At 39.5% G+C, this 23,128-nt stretch overlaps 1 protein-coding gene and 1 long non-coding RNA gene across 13 annotated transcripts; one reads left to right on the forward strand and one right to left on the reverse strand.

Moving 5' to 3' along the window:
* The first annotated feature begins 209 nt into the window (after positions 1–209).
* On the forward strand, positions 210–22,049 carry LOC101746318 (clotting factor C). Of its 12 annotated transcripts, none has more exons than XM_062672910.1 (9): positions 211–349; positions 3,088–3,300; positions 11,781–12,136; positions 15,548–15,638; positions 17,715–17,831; positions 18,264–18,434; positions 19,948–20,118; positions 20,823–20,979; positions 21,825–22,049. In XM_062672910.1, exons 1-9 carry the CDS (start codon positions 320–322, stop codon positions 22,013–22,015), a joined length of 1,497 nt encoding a protein of 498 aa, XP_062528894.1. In that variant the 5' UTR covers positions 211–319; the 3' UTR covers positions 22,016–22,049. The 12 variants fall into 12 exon arrangements, with proteins under 12 accessions (XP_062528896.1, XP_062528894.1, XP_062528897.1 ...); XM_062672915.1 differs by lacking the exons at positions 211–349; positions 3,088–3,300 and adding exons at positions 5,605–5,752; positions 10,512–10,709; XM_062672919.1 differs by lacking the exons at positions 211–349; positions 3,088–3,300 and adding exons at positions 5,612–5,752; positions 10,634–10,709.
* LOC119629671 (uncharacterized) lies at positions 4,992–7,839 on the reverse strand. Its single transcript, XR_009975160.1, has 3 exons — positions 7,724–7,839; positions 5,835–6,047; positions 4,992–5,209 (listed from the first exon to the last, which is right to left on the reverse strand). It is a non-coding gene; the product is annotated as an uncharacterized LOC119629671 (long non-coding RNA).
* Positions 22,050–23,128: the final 1,079 nt, after the last annotated feature.

The following is a 23,128-nucleotide window of genomic DNA, read 5'->3' on the forward strand; positions in this document are numbered from 1 at the left end:
AAAGCAACTTTTCTATAGATCAAGGAACAAATATTTATTTCTATTGCATATATGAGAGAACGATATTCCAGTCCAAGGTGTTACTGCATACCTTAAACGTAACAATGTGAATGCTTCACCTTAAAATGCTTGGAGATAAATTTTACAACAAGTGCTTAGCTAAAATAAACAACTTATAACCTTTTACCTTCCAACCTAATAATACGGATGTTTTAAATTTTAAAATTGCAACACTGAGATTGTCGAACATTGAATTGCCACAAATCTGTCTGCAGGTGTTACGGAGTTTTCTCCACAAAACAAGTTCGAGAAGTTCATAATGACTTTTTTAAATATTATATCAATTGCGGTAAGTTCTTTTTTATATTCGAAATAGCGAACTTTGGAGTTAAGCAGTTAAAATGTTTCGTGCGCGGTGTACTGGTATAAGGAAAATATTGACATTCGGTTCACGATCGGTCTCTGGTCGTACAAAGGCTGTTTTTAAGTTGTTACATACTACGTACCTATCGATCTCATTGTAGCTTTTGCCGTATTCATCTTTTAGATAATGAAAAATATTAAATGGGTCTGTTGTGGGGGCTTTGTCCAGTTTGTAGTATTTATTCAATTATGGTATCCAGACTCCAGAATAAAGAATAAACATGAACCTCGCTGATATAGTTGTTCCGATACATAAATCACAAAAACAATGTTTAAATCGATCGAGTAAATGATGAACTTTTAGCCTAGTGCACTTTCAAACAAGCAACTTCAGAATGTTGTTTTGATAATTTATTTCTACTTTCATATCAAATAGATGCTGCCAGTTCAAAAAATAACTATTCTCCTATACATTTTTTAAGCTATGGTTAGTAGATTTTCAGAGTTATTCATACGAATATTTCAATCCCAATTTTATCCCCATTCACCCCTCGATTCCTATTAACCCCGTTTGACGGTAATGAAAACTATTAAATAGGTTTGTTGTGGGGGCTTTGTCCAGTTTGTATTATTTACCGATTCAGTCGAAACTTTAGAGAGTGCACAAATTATATCGGTGCTCAAACTTTTTGTCAAATTTCATTCTTACAACTAAATCTCGTAATCTAATATATTTTCACGACTTCCGTGATAAATGACTAGCATCACTACATACTATAAAACAAAGTCGCTTTCTCTGTCCCTATATCTGTCTGTCCCTATGTATGCTTAAATCTTTAAAGCTACGCAACGGATTTTGGTGCGGCTTTTTTAATAGATAAAGGTTTATATGTATAATAACATCCATTAAATAGTGGAGAAATCAATAATAAATTACAGTTTCCGAAGCGATGCGAGGGCAGGTCGCTAGTTTCGTAATAAAACTCAAAGTGGGCAAAGGACAATGCCCAAAAGTGGGCCAACTTTATGTCAAAACTATTTGTACTTGAAAAACTATGCCTTATTTTTTCACGTTGTTTAGTTTATGTATCAACATTTCTTCCAACCTGGCATTGTTTTCCAAAAAAATAAATTACTTATTTGATAACATCCCAAAACTATCCATGCCATAGTTTTTAAATTCGCCAATAGGCAAAGTGCTTAGCCCATACAGCCTTATAGCAAACCTATATGCTGTCAAACGAAAGAGTTGTTGGTGACTTGAACAACAAATTAAAAAAAAATTGCTAATGCTTATAATTCACAGGCTTCTTAGTTTATTTTTGTTCAATTCAATATTTGTATATTGTAATAATAATTTTTACTTAAAACCATGAATTATTTAATATTTTTAGATATTAATGATTCCATTAGTATAAAATATCAATGGCCTACCATTACTCTATTCTTATTATATATGATCAGAAGAGTTTTGGCAGCAACCCGAGTGAAGCGTCACTTGAATTTTTATTTTAATGTTTTTTTAATAGTTTATTGTGTAATTTGTATTATTTGTATTTGTAATATTGTGTATAAAAGGTCTGCGTAAACTCATGCTCAATCAATGTGGTATTCGTCGAGTTGACGTCAAAACTCCCAAAAAGCAGTAAAAAGAGATACACCAGCTTTTTATTGACATAAAAAATATATAACTTCGACAGACTAGGCTGTATAGGCTACGCTCTTTGCCTGCTTATTGGTGAATTTAAAAACAACAACAACAATACCGTTGCCGGCTTCCGGATTTTCATTTCATTTAATTATTATTATAAAGATATAATAATAATAAAATGTACGTAAGGGCACAATTAACTTATTTAATATTGTAAATAATTATGAGAGCGATTATTGATTTCGAAGAAAACAATTAACAACTTAATTTTAGCTGCAGAAAAAAACAGATTTCTCTTAAACCTGGGTGAGAATATAAAAATCGTTTTCTGAATATGAAACAATATTTCTTTGTCTATCAAATTAAGTTAAAACCATCATGACAGGACAACTTTTTTAGGGGCCCAAACGCCCGTAGAAAATGGGCATTGTCCTTTAAATTGTTTTTTTTTTTTGTACTGCCCCACCCTTCAAACCGAAACGCATTACTGCTTCGCGGCATAAATAAGCAGGGCGGTGGTACCTATCCGCGCGGACTTACAAGTGGTCCTAACACCAGTAATTACGCAAATTATAATTTTGGGGGTTTGATTTTTATTACAGATGTTATTCCTTCACCGTGGAAGTGAATCGTGAACATTTGTTGAGTACATATTTCATTAGAAAAATTGGTACCCGCCTGCGGGATTCGAACACCGGTGCATCGCTTCAACACGAATGCACCGGACGTCTTATCCTTTAGGCCACGACGACTTCAAAGCTTCCGCTTCACGCTTTCCGATTTCTGTCAAACAGCGTCAACCTACTATAATATTGTGACCTCATGTCTCAAAAAAACAGCAGCATTCAGGTTATGAGACGAGCTGCGCCTACCACGTTGGCCCCGTTTTAAATCTCTTTTGCAAAAGACCTGTTGTAATACTCAGTATCTTCCCGAGGCGAGGGTGTATTGACGACGGCTACGGGAGAAGGAAGGAACTTTCCGCCGATTGCGAGTGGCGCACTGATCAAAGACACATCACTGGATTATCCCAAATATATCCTCCCGTACTTAGTAATAAGCAATAATTTTAGAGTTGTATCCCTTCACTGCTGCTCATACTGCTGGTGTCAGCTCAAACGAAGCCGCAGCCCGCGCTGGTGTCTCCGTGCCCTAGTGTCTTCGAATACGACACAAGCATACAGCATCCAGGTAGATGGTACGGCGTTATCAAGCTATCAAGCGACTACACTATCCACTCGTTGTGGTTAAGAGTACATTTCGACAACCATACTATCGCGTTTAAGGTAAAAACTTCGTGTTTTGTGGTTAAAGTAGAACTTATGAAATTTACACATTTTTTGCTTGCCTTTTGTCTGCATGTACCGAGCGGAGATTTCAAATTAAATTCTAACATCAAATACAATACAATTTTTGGGGGCTATAGATACTTACGGTTTAATTTTTTATTTGTGAGATCGCGATATTTCAACGCTGTTGCATGTTTCATTATCATGTAATAAAACGTAATATTTGAGTTATGGGGTGAATCTTTGCTTTCATCGGTGTTTGAATTCTGATTCTACTTGTATTCCAAAGAGCTACGTACAGAAACGCATGATAGACTCTATGGGAAGTTGTACCAAAAAAAAACTCTATGGGAAGCTCACCAGGGTATGTTAGAAATGTCTACCTTCACGACCCTTCAAATTTAGAACCGCTCCGTATGTATCTTAAGGTAACGTCAGAAAGTTACCTTGACAAAGCGGTGCGACACGATAATCCTCTTGTCGTTATTTACTTATGCGACTCCGTCAACAGGGCAACGTAAAGTCGCCGTCGCCCGAAATATTGTCTAAATTTGTCGGATCCCCCGGATACACTTTCGGTGTTTTTAAACCCCTCAGGCACCGGTCACCGTCCTCGTCGAACCCATCGATTACGACGAAGAGTTCGACGAGTGAGATAACCCATAGACACAGCTCACTGAGTTTCTCGCCGGATCTTCGCAGTGGGTCTTCAGTGGGTAGTTCTTTTGAGGTTCAACAAGTATGTACTTTCATTTATGTTGAATTTTTTTTTTTATTTGATTTGATTTGGTCGCGATTCCGATCCGATGATAGATTCTACAAACCACTGCTCTTGCTAGGGCTAGTGTTAGTATTTTTTTATTATTATATATATTGCTTAGATGGTTGGACGAGCTCACAACCCACCTGGGGTAAGTGGTTACCGGAGTCCATAGACATTTACAACGTAAATGCACCACCCACCTTGAAATATAAGTTCTAAGAGATCGAGATAAAATCTCAATACGAACACATCATCGTATTGGTACCTGGAACACAAACGGAATACTACATCCACGAAAACTGAGCATTGTTGACAGTGAAAGAGAACATCACAGAATCTCTATACTGGGCATTAGTGAAACTCGTCTTCGCGGGCAAGGCCATTTTAACATCACTACCGGAAGCACTCTGTACTTCTCAGGCAGAGATGACTTGAGCAGGATCGGCGTTGCTATACTCTTGCCACCATACATGAACAAGTTTGTCCTCGGATACAACCCTGTGTCTGATACAATCATCAGTCTGAAATGAAATACAAAACCATGCCTTTTGAACATTGTACAAATCTACGCTTCTACAGCACAAGCTTCAGACGAGGATATCAAAGAATTCTATGGGAATCTTGAGAAGACACTTGATGCGATACCAGACCGTCAGATCACGATCATACTTGGCGACTGGAATGCTAAGGTTCCCATTTGGAACTTTTGCATTGAAAATGCACGTATCATCAACTTATTGCTTTTGCACATTTGACTTCATGACCTTTTTTTACCAATTAATCTAGTTATTATACATTTATTTTTTATTTATTTACTACATGGAGAATCAACAACCAAGTAACATAGAATAATAATATAACAAATAATAGAAACAAAAAGCCAATTAAAGGTTCCCACCAATATAAACAAATTAACACTAGATAATTAAATTAAATTGTTTTGTTTATTTTGAGTAATACTTGTCGTATACCATTATCTACCCGCTATAGTAGCAGCGGAATACGTAACGTGGGACGCCCCCTGGCTACATGGTGCGATGACCTCCGCACGGTGGCCGGCAAGAAGTGGATGAGGAGAGCCGCAGACCGGGCTCAGTGGTGTAGATTGGGAGAGGCCTATGTCCAGCAGTGGACGGCTGTGGGCTGTTGGTGATGATGATGATAGTAAAATAGGTACCAGTAAGTGTTGGTATGATTAGTGTTAAAATATATTTCTAAAAAGCTGTAAAGGTTTACTAGGAGTATGAGTATTTTCAGTCGGAACTATAGCCGTCCTTTTCGTGCTCGTTTCGGGGCGACTTGAGGGAGCAGAAAACAAACATTTTTTTTTATAATAATTATTCTTATTACAAAATTTTCTCAAAGTATTCTCAAGTAATTTAACAGTCTTTATAGACTGTTCTTGGTTTCCCTGGGACTTCGCTTTGTTCTGTCAAACGATACTTTCATTTTGGGAATGAAATAGATTATTTTTTAGTCCGGGAAAAAGAAGCTGATAAAAAAAAAAGATTCATTCCTTAACATAAACATTATGGTTTATAGCATGACAATGACACATGCAACAGCGCTGAAATATCGCGATCTTACAAAACGAACGAAGTCAAAGTTATAGCTCCTAAAATTTTTACTATATTATTAAATGGTGAAATTTAATTTCAAAATGTTCGTTCGGTATTACATGCAAGCGTAAGTTAAGCTAAAAATGTTGAAATTTTATAAATTCTACAATGCCATCAAAACACGTAGTTTTAGTAGTAGTAGTTTTCACCTTAAACGCCTCAGAATAGTTGTCCAGATGTATGTTCAACCACAACGAGTGGATAGTGTAGTCGCTTGATAGCTTGATAACGCCGTACCATCTACCTGGATGCTGTATGCTTGTGTCGTATTCGAAGACACTGGGGCACGGAGACACCAGCGCGGGCTGCGTCTTCGTTTGAGCTGACACAAGCAGTATGAGCAGCAGTGAAGGGATACAACTCTAAAATGATTGCTTATTACTAAGTACGGAAGGATATGTTTGAGATAATCCAGTGATGTGTCTTTTATCAGTGCGCCACTCGCAATCGGTGGAAAGCTCATTCGTACTCCCGTAGCCGTTATCAATACATCCTCTGAGCATCACAACAGGTCTTTTGCAAAGGATTTTAAAAGCGATGGCCTTGTGGTAGGCGCAGTTTGTATCATAACCTGAATGTTGCTGTCTCTTTGAGACATGAGGTCACAATATATTGTTTATCTAACGAAATACGTACTTGAAAAATGTTCACGATTGACTTCCACAGTGAAGGAATAACATCGTGTAATAAAAATCAAACCCGCAACATTATAATTTGCATAATTACTGGTGCTAAGACATCTTGGAGTTCGCACGGGTAGGTACCACCACCCCGTCTATTTCTGCCGCGAAACAGTAATGTGTTTCGGTTTGAAGGGTGAGGCAGCCGTTGTAACTGTACTGAGACCTTAGAACTCATATCTCAAGGTGGATGGCGGCATTTACGCTGTAGATGTCTACGGGATCCGGTAAACACTTAACACCAGGTAGGCTGTGAGATCATCCAGCAATAAAAAAAACAAAAAATAAAAACGTTGTCGCTGCTTTACAGAATAGTAGAGGGCTTGTGGAAGCGGTCCATCGGTAGGTACTTAATTACATATATTCGTAATTTTCCCACTTTGAGTTTTATTACAGAATGCTAGTCATTTATCACGGAAGTCGTAAACATATATTGGATTAGGAGATTTCATTGTAAAAATGAAAGTTGACGAAAACTTTGAGCACCGATATAATTTGTGCACTGTCTAAAGTTTCAACTGAAACGGTGAATAATACAAACTGGAAAAAAACCCCCAACAACAAGCCCATGTGATATTGTTTATTAACTAAAAGACTAGTTTTTGCCCGCGACTTCGTCCGCGTGGAATAGTTACTTTGGCATGGCAATCATCAAGGACTGATGATGGGATCCTGGAGAAATCCAGAAAAATCTATAATTCTTAAAGTCTCGTAATGAATAACGTATTTATTTGGATAGGGATTAAAATCATCTTCATAAAAACACTTTCACAAATAATGCTTTATTTTAGAACTTGGTTAGCATAAAACATGTATAGTGAGTCAACCTTAGTATATAGACATATGCTGTCGCCGAGTTTTTATAGGTTATTTAAAGGGGAACAATTCTCTCATACATTATTTTAGCGAAACTTTAACCGTTTCCGCAGCGCACGCAGTGGAAGCCCTCAAAAGGGAAAAAAACCCGATTTTGAAACATTCTTTATTGCTGCTCCGCCTGCATTGGTCTTAGCCTGATTTTATATAGCCTATAGCCTTCCTCGATAAATGGGCTATCTAACACTGAAAGAATTTTTCAAATCGGACCAGTAGTTCCTGAGATTAGCGCGTTCAAACAAACAAACTCTTCAGCTTTATAATATTAGTATAGATGAATACAGCACAAGTTACAATGAGATCGATACGTAGTGTGTAACCATGTGTAACTTAAAAACACTCTTGTACGACCAGAGACCGGTCGCGAACAAAATATCAACATTTTCCTTAAACTCTTACCACTACACCGCGCACAGAACATTTTAATTACTTACTTAATTTCAAAGTTCACTTTTTTAAATAAATTATAAAAAGGAACTTACATTAATTGATATAATATTTATAAAAGCCATTATCAACTTTGCGCACTTCTTTCACCGAGAAAACTCCGTAACGTCTGCAGACAAATTTATGACAATACAATATTCGACAATCTTGGGGTTGCCATTTTAAAATTTAAAACCACTGTATTTTTATGTTCGAGTAAAAATGCATTATTTTACAAAACATATATTTGTTGTAAAACACTTAGTATTCCAATCGGAGCTCAGAAGTTCCAATGTCACGGATGCTCAAGCAATTAGGATTAGATCTTAGTCGTTCTTATCTTTTAAAGTAATGTTAAGCTTATTACACAGCATAGCATATATTTTCCATTCCTCATCGAAGTTAAGGAAATAGTCAATAACTTTTAAAATTACGATTCAAAGCAACTTTTCTATAGATCAAGGAACAAATATTTATTTCTATTGCATAGATGAGAGAACGATATTCCAGTCCAAGGTGTTACTGCATACCTTAAACGTAACAATGTGAATGCTTCACCTTACAATGCTTTGAGACAAATTTGACAACAAGTGCTTTGCTAAAATAAACAACCTAAAACCTTTTACCTTCCAACCTAATAATACGGATGTTTTAAATTTTAAAATTGCAACACTGTGATTGTCGAACATTGAATTGCCACAAATCTGTCTGCAGGTGTTACGGAGTTTTCCCCACAAAACAAGTTCGAGAAGTTAATAATGACTTTTTTAAATATTATATCAATTGCGGTGAGTTCTTTTTTATATTCGAAATAGCAAACTTTGGAGTTAAGCAGTTTAAATGTTTCGTGCGCGGTGTAGTGGTATAAGGAAAATATTGACATTGCCTTCGCGATCGGTCTCTGGTCGTACAAAGGCTGTTTTTAAGTTGTTACATACTACGTACCTATCGATCTCATTGTAGCTTTTGCCGTATTCATCTTTGAGATAATGAAAAATATTAAATGGGTTTGTTGTGGGGGCTTTGTCCAGTTTGTATTATTTATTACATTATGGTATCCGGACTCCAGAATAAACGTGAACCTCGCTGATATAGTTGTTTCGATACATAAATCACAAAAACAATGTTTAAATCGATCGAGTAAATGATGAACTTCTAGTGGACTTTCAAACAAGCAACTTCAGAATGTTGTTTTGATAATTTATTTCTACTTTCATATCAAATAGGTGCTGCCAGTTCAAAAAATAACTATTCTCCTATACATTTTTGCCATTTTTTAAGCTATGGTTAGTAGATTTTCAGAGTTATTCATACGAATATTTCAATCCCAATTTTATCCCCATTCACCCCTCGATTCATATTAACCCCGTTTGACGGTAATGAAAAATATTAAATGGGTTTGTTGTGGGGGCTTTGTCCAGTTTGTATTATTTACCGATTCAGTCGAAACTTTAGACAGTGCACAAATTATATCGGTGCTCAAACTTTTTGTCAAATTTCATTCTTACAACTAAATCTCGTAATCCAATATATTTTCACGACTTCCGTGATAAATGACTAGCATCACTACATACTATAAAACAAAGTCGCTTTCTCTGTCCCTATATCTGTCTGTCCCTATGTATGCTTAAATCTTTAAAACTACGCAATGGAATTTGATGCGGTTTTTTTTAATAGATAGAGTGATTGAAGAGGAAGTTTATATGTATAATAACATCCATTAAATAGTGGAGAAATCAATAATAAATTACAGTTTCCGAAGCGACGCGAGGGCAGGTCGCTAGTTTCGTAATAAAACTCAAAGTGGGCAAATTACAAATTGTTTTTTTTTTTTTTTGTACTGCCCCACCCTTCAAACCGAAACGCATTACTGCTTCGCGGCATAAATAAGCAGGGCGGTGGTACCTATCCACGCGGACTTACAAGTGGTCCTAACACCAGTAATTACGCAAATTATAATTTTGCGGGTTTGATTTTTATTACAGATGTTATTCCTTCACTGTGGAAGTGAATCGTGAGCATTTGTTGAGTATATATTTCATTAGAAAAATTGGTACCCGCCTGCGGGATTCGAACACCGGTGCATCGCTTCAACACGAATGCACCGGACGTCTTATCCTTTAGGCCACGACGACTTCAAAGCTTCCGCTTCACGCATTCCGATTTCTGTCAAACAGCGTCAACCTACTATAATATTGTGACCTCATGTCTCAAAAAAACAGCAGCATTCAGGTTATGAGACGAGCTGCGCCTACCACGTTGGCCCCGTTTTAAATCTCTTTTGCAAAAGACCTGTTGTAATACTCAGTATCTTCCCGAGGCGAGGGTGTATTGACGACGGCTACGGGAGAAGGAAGGAACTTTCCGCCGATTGCGAGTGGCGCACTGATCAAAGACACATCACTGGATTATCCCAAATATATCCTCCCGTACTTAGTAATAAGCAATAATTTTAGAGTTGTATCCCTTCACTGCTGCTCATACTGCTGGTGTCAGCTCAAACGAAGACGCAGCCCGCGCTGGTGTCTCCGTGCCCCAGTGTCTTCGAATACGACACAAGCATACGGCATCCAGGTAGATGGTACGGCGTTATCAAGCTATCAAGCGACTACACTATCCACTCGTTGTGGTTAAGAGTACATTTCGACAACCATACTATCGCGTTTAAGGTAAAAACTTCCTGTTTTGTGGTTAAAGTAGAACTTATGATAAAATTTACACTTTTTTTTTGCTTGCCTTTTGTCTGCATGTACCGAGCGGAGATTCCAAATTAAATTCTAACATCAAATACAATACAATTTTTGGGGGCTATAGATGCTTACGGTTTTATTTTTTATTTGTGAGATCGCGATATTTCAACGCTGTTGCATGTTTCATTATCATGTAATAAAACGTAATATTTGAGTTATGGGGTGAATCTTTGCATTAATCGGTGTCTGAATTCTGATTCTACTTGTATTCCAAAGAGCTACGTACAGAAACGCATGATAGACTCTATGGGAAGTTGTACCAAAAAAAGAACTCTATGGGAAGCTCACCAGGGTATGTTAGAAATGTCTACCTTCACGACCCTTCAAATTTAGAACCGCTCCGTATGTATCTTAAGCTTAAGGTAACGTCAGAACGTTACCTTGACAAAGCGGTGCGACACGATAATCCTCTTGTCGTTATTTACTTATGCGACTCCGTCAACAGGGCAACGTAAAGCCGCCGTCGCCCGAAATATTGTCTAAATTTGTCGGATCCCCCGGATACACTTTTGGTGTTTTTAAACCCCTCAGGCACCGGTCACCGTCCTCGTCGAACCCATCGATTACGACGAAGAGTTCGACGAGTGAATTAACCCATAGACACAGCTCACTGAGTTTCTCGCCGGATCTTCGCAGTGGGTCTTCAGTGGGTAGTTCTTTTGACGTTCAACAAGTATGTACTTTCATTTATGTTGAATATTTTTTTTTTTTATTTGATGTGATTTGGTCGCGATTCCGATCCGATGATAGATTCTACAAACCACTGCTCTTGCTAGGACTAGTGTTAGTATTTTTTTATTATTATATATATTGCTTAGATGGTTGGACGAGCTCACAACCCACCTGGGGTAAGTGATTACCGGAGTCCATAGACATTTACAACGTAAATGCACCACCCACCTTGAAATATAAGCTCTAAGGTCTCAGTATAGTTACGTCGGCTGCCCTACCCTTCTAACCGAAACGCATTACTGCTTCACGGCAGAAATAGGCAGGATGGTGTTACCTACCTGTGCGGACTCACAAGAGATCCTACCACCAGTAATTACGCAAATTATAGATTTGCGGGTTTGATTTTTATTACACGATGTTATTCCTTCACCGTGGAAGTCAATCGTCAACATTTGGTAAGTACCTACGTATTTCATTAAAAAAATTGATATCCGCCTGCGGGATTCGAACACCGGTGCATCGCTAGATACGAATGCACCAGACGTCTTATCCTTTAGGCCACGACGACTTCTACCTACCCGTCTGGGCGTAGTTGAGACACCCCCTTAGGCTACCAGGGAAAAAAAAGGGAGGTTTTAGCCAAAGTGCAATTTGAATTGTATTAATTAATCTTAATTTTTATGTTTTTTAGAACTGCTTAGGAAGCGTGACGCAGGAGAACATATTCGAATTTATGATCAACAGAACGGATTTCGTAATCAACCCCGGCGAAGTGAAGAAAGTACAGTTTTATGTTGAATATAAGGTTACGTTGGCTCCGCCTAAAGTAAAATATATATTGTTTAATGGACACAAAATATGCGGGCCGTCAGACCCTCTGATCCTGCGACGTTCACAGTATCGTTATCACGGGACTGATATGACTGGATGTCCTTACCGACCGGGTGCTCTGCCACCATCATCGGAGGAGGAAACTTCTAGAAACTCAACAAATCATATACAAAGCACTACCAAGGCCGGCGCGGAGTCTAATTCAACAAAAAAGATGTAAGTATTAACTTCATCTATACTAATATATAAATCTACAGTGGTTTTTACGAATGTTTTGTTATAACTACTGAACCATGCATCCAATTGACTTGAAACTTGGTATCCATGTAGAAAATACGTGTACTTAATGGATAGGCTAATATTTATATGAGTTTTGGACTCCCTAACAATAATGACAATATATAATAATCTTAATTTTAAATGCTCAGCGAAGCGGGCGAGTACGGCTAGTACATCTATAATTATGTTTGTCATTTCTGCATTCTTAACACATTAATGCGATTGTGACAAGCAGCTGAGCGTGACTTGGTTTCAGTAGCTGTTAAAAAAGCTAATATGAGTAGCCCGCTGAGTTCGTCGTGGCCTAAAGGATAAGACGTCCGGCGCATTCGTGTTGAGCGATGCACTGGTGTTCGAACCCCGCAGGCGGGTACCAATTTTTCTAATGAAATACGTACTCAACAAAATGTTCACGATTGACTTCCACAGTGAAGGGATAACATCTCGTGTAATAATATTATAAAGAGGAAAGATTTGTTTGTTTGTTTGTTTCGAATAGGCTCCAAAACTACCGGACCGATTTGAAAAATTCTTTTTCCATTAGAAGCCGACATTGTCCCTGATGAACATAGGCTCCTGTTTTTTATTATTTTTTTATTTTAATTTTTTTGGTTTCATGTGTGTTTTAATGTTTCCGAAGCGAAGCGAGGGCGGGTCGCTAGTCGTGTAATAAAAATCAAACCCGTAAAAATTATAATTTGCGTAATTACTGGTGGTAGGACCTCTTTGTGAGTCCGCGCGAGTAGGTACCACCGCCCTGCCTATTTCAGCCGTCAAGCAGTAATGCATTTCGGCTTGAAGGGAGGGGCTGCCGTTGTAACTATACTGAGACCTTAGAACTGATATTTCAAGGTGGGTGGCGCATTTACGTCGTAGATGTCTATGGGCTCCAGTAACCACTTAACACCTGGTGGGCTATGTGCTCGTCCACCCATCTAAGCAATAAAAAATAAAAAATAAAAAGTTCCTCACCGGATCTTCTGGGCAAGCCGGGATTCGGATCGGATGGTAGATACACTCGAGAAGAAACTGCTGTCATCCGCATAGCAATGCATGCCATCAATAGACAGCATGTCATTGATTTACAGGATTAAAAGCATAGGGGAGAGCGTGAAACCTTGAGGAACCCCAGTGCTTATGGTGGTGATATCAGTGCAGCAGCTGTCGACGACAATGTGATGATCCATCCAAAAAGCTAGCGATCAACTTGCAGAGTTCCTCGGGGACTCTGCAACTTTGCCCGTAACTTGGACAGAAGTACCCTATAGTAGACTCTGTCTTAGGCTAGCGCGATATCAAGAGTCAAAGAGCCTCGCCTTTGTTCTTGAAGGCTTCAGTCCATCGATGTGTGAGGTATATAAGAAGATTATTTAAGAATATTAACGGCCGTCTGGTGTAGTGGTAAGTGACATGGTCACTACACAAGGGAGTCGCGGGTTCGAATCCCGCCAAGGGAAGATATTTGTATGATAACTATTTAATGACTTTTCCAAGGTTATGGATGTATATGAAATATATGTATGTGTATAATAAAAATCATACATTTATTTCCGTTATCTGGTACCTGTTACACAAGTTCTTTACGAACTTAGCACGGGACCAGTTAACGTGGCGTGATTGTTAGTAAATATTTATTTAAAAAAGAAAATAAATCAATATATATATACTTAGTCTGGCCATAAATACTGTTACAATTAAAAATAAACAAAAATATATTACATTTGAATTTGGAATCTGTCATTTTTATATGATCGCTCATTGAGTTTTCTCATTTTGGCGCCAAAACATTGTACAATATTTTGCGATATTAAAATGGAGTGGGGTGATAAAGAGAACCGAATCGCTGTGATTGCATTACACAAAGTAGGTATGGAGCCAAATGCAATTTTTAAAACTCTCCATACGCTTGGTATTAGTAAAATGTTTGTGTACCGGGCTATTAATAGGTGCAATGAGATCTCCTCTGTTTGTGACAGAAAAAGATCTGGCCGTCCACGTAGTGTTCGTACGAAAAAGGTGGTCAAAGCAGTAAGGGAAAGAATCCGAAGAAATCCTGTCCGAAAGCAAAAGATTTTATCTCGGGAGATGAAGATAGCTCCTAGAACCATGTCGCGTATTTTAAAAGATGACTTAGGACTTGCAGCCTATAAGAGACGTACTGGTCATTTCTTAACTGATAATTTAAAAGAGAATAAGGTGGTAAAATCGAAACAACTACTGAAGCGGTACGCAAAGGGAAGTCATAGAAAAATTTTGTTTACGGATGAGAATTTTTTTACAATTGAGCAACATTTTAACAAACAAAATGACCGTATTTATGTTCAAAGCTCTAAGGAAGCTTCCCAATTAGTCGACAGAGTGCAACGTGGGCACTATCCGACTTCAGTGATGGTTTGGTGGGGTATTAGCTATGAAGGAGTGACTGAGCTATACTTTTGTGAAAAAGGTATCAAAACATCGGCACAAGTGTATCAAAATACCATTCTTGAGAAGGTAGTGAAGCCCCTTAACAACACCATGTTTAATAATCAAGAATGGTTCTTCCAGCAAGACTCGGCGCCAGGTCATAAAGCTAGGTCTACGCAGTCTTGGTTGGAAACGAACGTTTCGGACTTCATCAGAGCTGAAGACAGGCCGTCGTCTAGTCCCGATCTTAATCCGCTGGATTATGATTTATGGTCAGTTTTAGAGAGTACGGCTTGCTCTAAACGCCATGATAATTTGGAGTCCCTAAAACAATCCGTACGATTGGCAGTGAAAACTTTTCCCATGGAAAGAGTGCGTGCTTCTATTGTTAACTGGCCTCAACGTTTAAAGGAGTGTATTGCAGCTAATGGAGACCACTTCGAATAAGCTTTTTAGACTTTAAATTGTTTTATATTTATGTATTAAACTAACACACTGTAAAAATAATGAATGTTATTTGCAATAGATTTTTTTAAAATTTTAATTGTAACAGTATTTATGGCCAGACTAAGTATATAAGAAGATTTACAGCCGAGTGACAATGATGGGAACTATTGCCGTCACTGACTGGCTGGCCATCCTCAAGATACCTAAGAAGCTGGACGTTTATGACTAGCTCCATTATCTTGGATAGTAAGGAAGTTATCGCTATAGGCCTGTAATCTAAAGGGGTTCGACCCGTCACCCTTTTTGGGGATAAAGTGGACATGGGAGATCTTCTACGGAAGCACAAACCTGGTGTTGTTATACGAAAGGCAATACATACGCGATAGCGCGGGTAATTATAATTATCAGTTGTAAGGACGTATTCATATAATTGAACTGTTCTATATCTAGGTGTGCAGTAAAGTATAAATTATCTCTCCCTCTCTCTATTTGCAGTGAAAACACAGACGTAGAGGATTTATTAGGAGGATCAGTGACCTTTATGTTGCCGAATACAATTAATAACTATCACAACAATAGTGAACACGTAAGTTCCATTAGAAATTATTCTTCTGATGATATCCTTTATGCGTAAAGTTATATGTTTCATTTTGCTTCTAATTTAATTAATACTAGCTGACCCGGCAGACTTCGTAGTGCCTCGATCGATAAATAAAAGACCTAAACTTTGGTATAAAATAAACTTAAAACAACCTTTTAAACCTTCTCTGGACCTCCACAAATAATTCAAGACCAAAATTAGCCAAATCCGTCCAGCCGCTCTCGAGTTTAGCGAGACTTAACGAACAGCAATTCATTTTTATATATAGAGATTATGTTGTTAAGGACAGATTCGGTATGATTACGTGCGATTTGTATTTCCCGGATTCCGCTTCCATATCGGTTCATTCATAAATTGGCAACATAAATTACGAACCTTTTACCTACCATTGGACTTTTTGGCGGGAACGCGAGGAGTGAAGTTTTGCGATTTGTTTTATTTTGTGTATTTAGTGTTTCTTCCGGTTTAAATGTGTAATAACGGTGGTTTATTAACTGTTTAATATCTGTGAAAGAGCACAAATGAGGGAAAATGAAACAAAGCCGCTGGACGTAACTTCTCGGGATCCTTCATAAAGTTTACTGAAAAAATCTCAGTAAATGACCACCATTTTACTGAGATTATATTTCATCTCATAACATCTCATCTGATTTGTTTTAATTTCATCCCAGTTGATTAATGTCTCAAATTAATCATCTTCATTTCATTTCACTCCATTTTATCATTTTTCATAAAAATAAGAAGGTAAATTAAAATAAGACATGACCTAAAGGTCTTAGTTACCGGGTCATAAAATCCCTTAAAAAGGGAAGTTTACCTACGATCATTTAATTCATTGGAATTCTACCAACCGGTTTTTATCTATAAATAACCTGAATTGAATGGTATAAACATATTGCGTAGCATTAATTTCAACTTTAACGTATTTACAAGTGTTGAGACTTTTCCTTATTCCTTTTTTAACACACTATTCACGCCATCTGTTAACGCTCTAAGTAAAACAAAGTCAAGAAAAAAAAAGAAGAATAAACAACAATGGCAGTAAAAAAATTGAATATGGTGTCGTTGCTTAAAATGAAAATTTTGAGAATATTGTTAATTAATCAATATGCATATAAAACTCTAGAGAGTTAAATTCAAATGTATATCAAAGAGCTTCGGGGTGAGTTAATTAGTTTATCCTTTTCTCAGTCCCGCCAACATTAAGTGATGCAACAAATAAGTCTGCTAATAAGTTCTTCCTTTCATACACCATACGGGGCTTTCTGAGGTCACAAAAATGGATAGTCTCAACATGAACATTAGGAAGTAAAAATTTGTAAAAAAAACATGACTTATTGGTATTGTGCAAATTATGGGAATTGTTTAGATGGGTAGACGAGCTGACGGCCCACCTGGTGTTAAGTGGTTACCGGATAGACATCTACAACATAAATGCCGCCACCCACCTTGTGACATGAGTTCTAAGGTCTCACTTTTAACAGTACAACGGCTGCCCGTCTTCCAAAAGGTCGCCTGTCATTGGCTCAGTCAAGTTGATCGGTTACAAGTAAGAGCCGTCAGTGGTCCCTCAGCGTCGCTCGAGAACGCCGGCACATCGGCTGACTTATTTACTGTTTCACTGTACATTGCGTGTTGTGTATTATTGATTAAGAGATTTCTACATTTTCATTTTATTGTACGTGCATAAAGACGGTTCTTGGCACGTCCGGAAAAATAAGGATGTGGAGAGGCTTTTTAGTGAGCCAAATATTCTGGGGGAGATGAAGGCACGGAGGCTCGGATGGCTCCGGCATGTAGTACGTATGGAGCAGGATCGGGCTGTGAAACGGGTGTACCGGAGGGACGCCGCCCCGTAGGGAGGCCCAAGTACCGCTGGTCTGACGCTGTGGAAGGAAATTTACGGGAGCTCCAAGTGTCGGACTGGCAAGGTGTTGCGCAGCGTCGGGATGAATGGCAAAGTTTATTGTCGGAGGCCAAGACCCACTTCGGGTAGCGCCAGCGCAGCAGTAGTAGTAGTACGTGCATACGGTTTGCATGGTTGTGACTTATTGTTTTCAGAGCCATTGTGGTAGAATATACGCAAAATCACCTTTGATCATAGGAGAAGCGATCGAGTCTATACAATGGCCTTGGCAAGTGTCAATATCAAGGTGGACAGCCAGTAGTTTATATTATGTAAGTATAATGTTTGAAAATTTCGTTGAAATAGTTAATTACTATCGGGATCAAATCACGCACCGCCATCCATTTATTTAGGTATCCTAAACCTAAATTAGGTTAAGTTGACGTATGTTCATACTAACTCTTTTTTTATTATTGCTAAGATGGGTGGATGAACTCACAGCCCACCTGGTGTTAAGCGTTTACTGGAGCCCATAGACATCTATGACGTAAATGCGCCCACCCACCTTGAGATATAAGTTCTAAGGTCTCAGTATAGTTACAACGGCTGCCCCACCCTTCAAACCGAAACGCATTACTGCCTCGCGGCAGAAATAGGCAGGGTGGTGGTACCTACCCGCGCGGACTCACAAGAGGTCCTACCACCAGTAAAACTGTCTCACTGTCTCTCTAACTGCCTTTAAATACCTTTCTTTGCTTCGTCAGGACGTTGAACGGAAGTATCGGTGTAGTGGCACCTTGGTTTCGACGAGACACGTGATCACGGCTGCTCATTGTCTCACGGTTCTCGGTCAGACCGTTGAGCAAGACGTCGAATTAATTTTTGCGGGCCAGCCGCGGTTGTACGTTCAAACCGTTTATCAGCAACACACTTTGGTAAGTATTTCTCCTGTTGTATATTCTTTTTATTTCTTTGATGGGTGGACGAGCTCACAGCACACCGGTTTTAAGTGGTCACTGGAGCCCATAGACATCTACAACGTAAATGCGCCACTCATCTTGAGATATAAGTTCTATATGATCTCAGTATAGTTCCAACGGCTGTCCCACCCTTCAAACCGAAACGCGTTACTGCTTCACGGCAAAAATAGGCAGGATGGTGGTACCTACCCGCGCGGACTCACAAAAGGTCCTAACACCAGTAATTACGCAGATTATCATTTTGCGGGTATGATTTTTATTACACGATGAACATTTGTTGAGTATCTCAAGTTGGGTGGCGCATTTACGTTATAGATGTCTATGGGCTCCAGTAACTACTTAACACCAGGTTGGCTGTGAATTCGTCCACCCATCACGAATGGATTACTTTTACTGGTGGTAGGACCTCTTGTGAGTCCGCACGGGTAGGTACCACCACCCTGCCTATTTCTGCCGTGAAGCAGTAATGTGTTTCGGTTTGAAGGGCGGGGCAGCCGTTGTAACTATAATTGAGACCTTAGAACTTATATCTCAAGATGGGTGGCGCATTTACGTTGTAGATGTCTATGGGCTCCAGTAACTACTTAACACCAGGTTGGCTGTGAGTTCGTCCACCCATCACGAATGGATTACCTCAAGAAGGCGATTGATTGTGATAGTGAGGTCTACCTTAATCGACTTAATAATTGAAGTTAGTTTTAGTTTGTGTTTCGGTGAACATTTTTTATTCATCCTTAACCCCAGCTCGTGCCGGTACAAACATGCTAACGCATGCATCTTTGATATACATTACCACCAATCTGTATAGACTCAACCGCTTGCTCGGGCGGTGAGTCCCCATGTAACCAAATTCGCATCGCCTTCCCCGCTCCAGATATTACCCCGGCTTATCAAGAGTGTGTCTGTCCTTCGGCGCCCGAGTCCGATAATAGCTTAAAGTATGCCTTGTTGACCAAGATATGCTTCCTTGCTTCCCTGAGTAGGAACGGACACCCACAAACAATTAACTTAATAACCATAATCCACTAGGTATATGTTGACCAGAGAATTTCGCGTGTCTTGAATGCAACAAAAAGCCGCCATCGCCCGAAGCATGTCTTGTTGGATCCACCGAATTCACTCTCGGTTCCCTTAGGACCCTCAAGCACCAGACACCGTCTTCGTCGAACTGGTCGATTACGACGAAGAGTTCGACCGGCAAACTAACCCATAGACACAGCCCACTTAGTTTCTCGCCTTATCTTCGGAGTGGGTCGCGATTCCGATCCGGTGGTAGATCCTGCGAACCGCTGCTCTTGCTAGGGCTAGTGTTAGTAAATTCAGGTTAAGCCCGTGAGCTCCTACCGGCCGGTCGTAGTTGGAATAGTTTCTTAGGCTACCAGTGAATAGGTAGGAAAAAAAAGTTCCTTTATTGATAAAATTCGTTAAGTCTAAAAAGTTTGAAGTGCATATTTTTAACATGTGACAGGTTGAAAGCAAAAATATCAAAGTTCATCCGGAGTTCGACTACCAAACATTCAGAAACGACCTGAGCATTGTGGAGTTACAACGTCGAGTAACATACTCTACCTGGGTTAGGCCGGCGTGTCTCTGGCCGCAGACGCCGGTACCCGAGAAGCACCGCGCGAAAACTGGAGTGGTAATGCCAACATTATATCTTCTTCTCGCAATAAAAACATTGCTGAAGTCCATGGGCGACGGTAACCACTAACCATCGGGTGGGCCGTATGCTCATCTGTCTACAAGGGCAATAAAAAAAAAAGTAATATATTCATAAACAGTTACACTTTCATTTAAACCATTCCCCGCAAAACTGCTTACGCAGTTTGACTGCAAGTCACCAGCGCTCGCTTTGTATAAACGTAGCTTATAAATTATTATTATTAAATTAGGTTATAATTACAATTAGGTATATATATTAATACAATTAATTTACGTAAATGGTTACAACGTAATTAACAAGTGTTTTTTTAATAAACTTTTAAATTTAGCAAGTGCAGGCTCACGTCTTATGTCCTCGGGTAAACTATTGAGTAAGTATGGAGCTCGTTTTTTTAACGTTCCATCTCCATAGTAATTTTGCACCATGGGTATTTCAAATTTACCTTTGGACATTGACCTTGTGCCACTTTTATGTTGCACCAAATTAGTGAAACGATACTATTTACTATGATTATTTACAAGTAGAAGATATTTATGTTTCAGGCTAGCCGGTAAAATTTGAGATATTTTATATAGTTTAGTTAAAGTAATCTCCTTTGTCTTTTTATTTACGAGTAATTTTAAAACTTTTGTTTGCAATGATTCTATTTTATCTATGTATGTTACGGCGATTTCTTGCAGGTGGCGGGCTGGGGTTTCGATCAGTCTGGAGAACAAAATGAACTATTAACTACAATCGAAATGTCCGAGGTGGACACGCAGTCCTGTCTTCAAGCTCACGATGCTTCGTTGGCGAACTACTTAACCGATAAGGTTTACTGCGCGAAATATGTCAATGGTACGTACTTGTTTTAGTAGCAAATCTATACCATTTTAACGACGATTAAATCATGCCTACAAACGATTCGTGAAATATTTACATTTAAATTGAATTCTATAGATCTTCTTCTTCTTTTTCTCTATCGTTCCCTCACTGCTGAGGATCGCGACTAGATGAGACGTTCCTCCACAGTGTTCGGTCATGGGTGGCATGGACCGCATGGTACAGACTACCACCAAGTGCTTCCCTTCCCTTGCTATAGATGATCAAACTGGTGGTAGGACGTCTTGTGAGTTCGCACGGAGGTACCACAACCCTGCCTATTTCTACCGTGAAGCAGTAATGCGTTTCAGTTTGAAGGAAGGGACAGTCGTTGTAACTATACTGAGACCTTAGAACTCATATTATCTCAAGGTAGGTGGCGGCATTTACGTTGTAGATGTCTATGGGCTCCGGTAACCAGGTGGGCTGCGAGCTCGTCCACTCATCTATGCAATAAAAATAAAAAATAAAATATAATTCACTAGTATCTTTAAACCCTCGAAAATGATCTCTTATAAAATTTATAGACATTTTTTTCACAATCATTTGATTGAGGTCTGATTCTCAGTGGTCTTAATCTAGACGTGAATACTTGGAAGTAGCTACTTGTAAGTTCAACAAGTTTCATAAACAGCTCGTTGTCTAATGAGATAGTTTCGAGCTGCGAATCTTTTTCAAATATCGAGTCACGACGAGTTTTGATCTCAAAATTATTTCACAAACTGTAAATTTCAATTATAACCACGCAGTGTAAACGAATGCCATACGATAAATAAATAAATAACAGGAAACTCACGAAGCAGAGGACGTGTGTGTTCCAGGCACCAGTTACTGCCACAACGACAGCGGGGGCGGCATGATGGTCCGAGTGAAGAACAAATGGTACCTGCGCGGCGTGCTCTCGTTCTACTACTCGCCCGAGCTGCAGCACGCCTGTCAGAGTCACGCCCTGTTCACGGACGTCGCCAAGCACCTGCCCTGGATCAAACAGCACGTCTACGACTTCTTGTGATGTTAACGAATAGCAATAAACGAATACCTAAATTGCTTTGTGTTTATTTAACATACATACGCCGTATTTCCCAGTTTCACCAGGACAGGAGGGCAAGCAGAGGCTCAGCCAGGAGGCGTGATATTTGCTAACAGCTGCCCGAGCGCTTTCAAAAGAGACTTAACAGCTCAAGGACAGCTGCCTCGCCAGTGTATCTACTACCGGATCGTAATCGCGACCCGCTGAAAAGATCCGGCTTACATTGCATGGCTTAGACTCTTTGCCGAGATCGACGAGTGCGGTTGCCGGAGTCCCCAAGTCTTCTCCTAGCGTTAGAGATGAAGGCGTTTTATGCAAAAGTTATTCGATCTGACGGATTCGTAAGGACGTGTCTAGGGCGCTGACGGTGACTGGCTACTGCGTGGACAAGATTCGGAACGTAGCCAGCGGCGGCAACGATAAGGCGACTATTTTGATACATAGCCTTATCGAAGTACCGTTCCGACGCTGACTTCATGTATTTCTGTATAGATTCGAGGCCCAGGTCGTCGTGTAGGTCAACATTCCTCACGAACCACGGAGCTCCGACGGCTAACCTGCAAAAGCGGGATTGTAGAGATTGAAGGGTGTCAATGTGTCTGCGGGCCGCGTAAGCGAACACCACACTTGCGTAAGTCTTGAGGGGCCCAATGTAAGTTGTGTAAAGCGTCACCTTGTTCCGAAGGGATATGTTACTCTGCTTACAGATCAAAGAACCTATTTAATGTGCGGACGGAATGTCATCGATGCATCCAGGGTGACTTCCAGGTACTTGACCTTCCTGGTCCAAGGTGTGAGTTGGCCGAAGAGAGTGATATATTTTTTTGTGGCCCATGATTTTACAACATCTGTAATACGAATTCTTTTGTTTACGACCTTATAATTCGTGTAGCCCATAGAGTAAAATTATATATAACCTAAGTGTAGCCAGTAAAGCCAGTCCCATACCTGATCCTTTTTTTTTTATTGCCCCATGTAGGCAGGCGAGCATACAGCCCACCTGATGGTGAGTGGTTACCGTCGCCCATGGACTTCAGGAATGCTAGGGGCAGAGCCAAGCCGCTGCCTACCGCTTAATAATCTCCACAAGCGTCG

The sequence above is a fragment of the Bombyx mori genome, chromosome 16 (assembly GCF_030269925.1).
Source record: "Bombyx mori chromosome 16, ASM3026992v2".
Taxonomy (NCBI): Eukaryota; Metazoa; Arthropoda; class Insecta; order Lepidoptera; family Bombycidae; genus Bombyx; species Bombyx mori.

Bases quoted from the DNA above. Each gene is read 5' to 3' on its own strand.
- LOC101746318 (XM_062672910.1), top strand. From the start codon at position 320: ATGACTTTTTTAAATATTATATCAATTGCG. The intron at 17,832-18,263 runs GTAAGTATAATG...TTGCTTCGTCAG, and splicing joins CAGCCAGTAGTTTATATTAT to GACGTTGAACGGAAGTATCG. The intron at 20,980-21,824 runs GTACGTACTTGT...TGTGTGTTCCAG, and splicing joins CTGCGCGAAATATGTCAATG to GCACCAGTTACTGCCACAAC.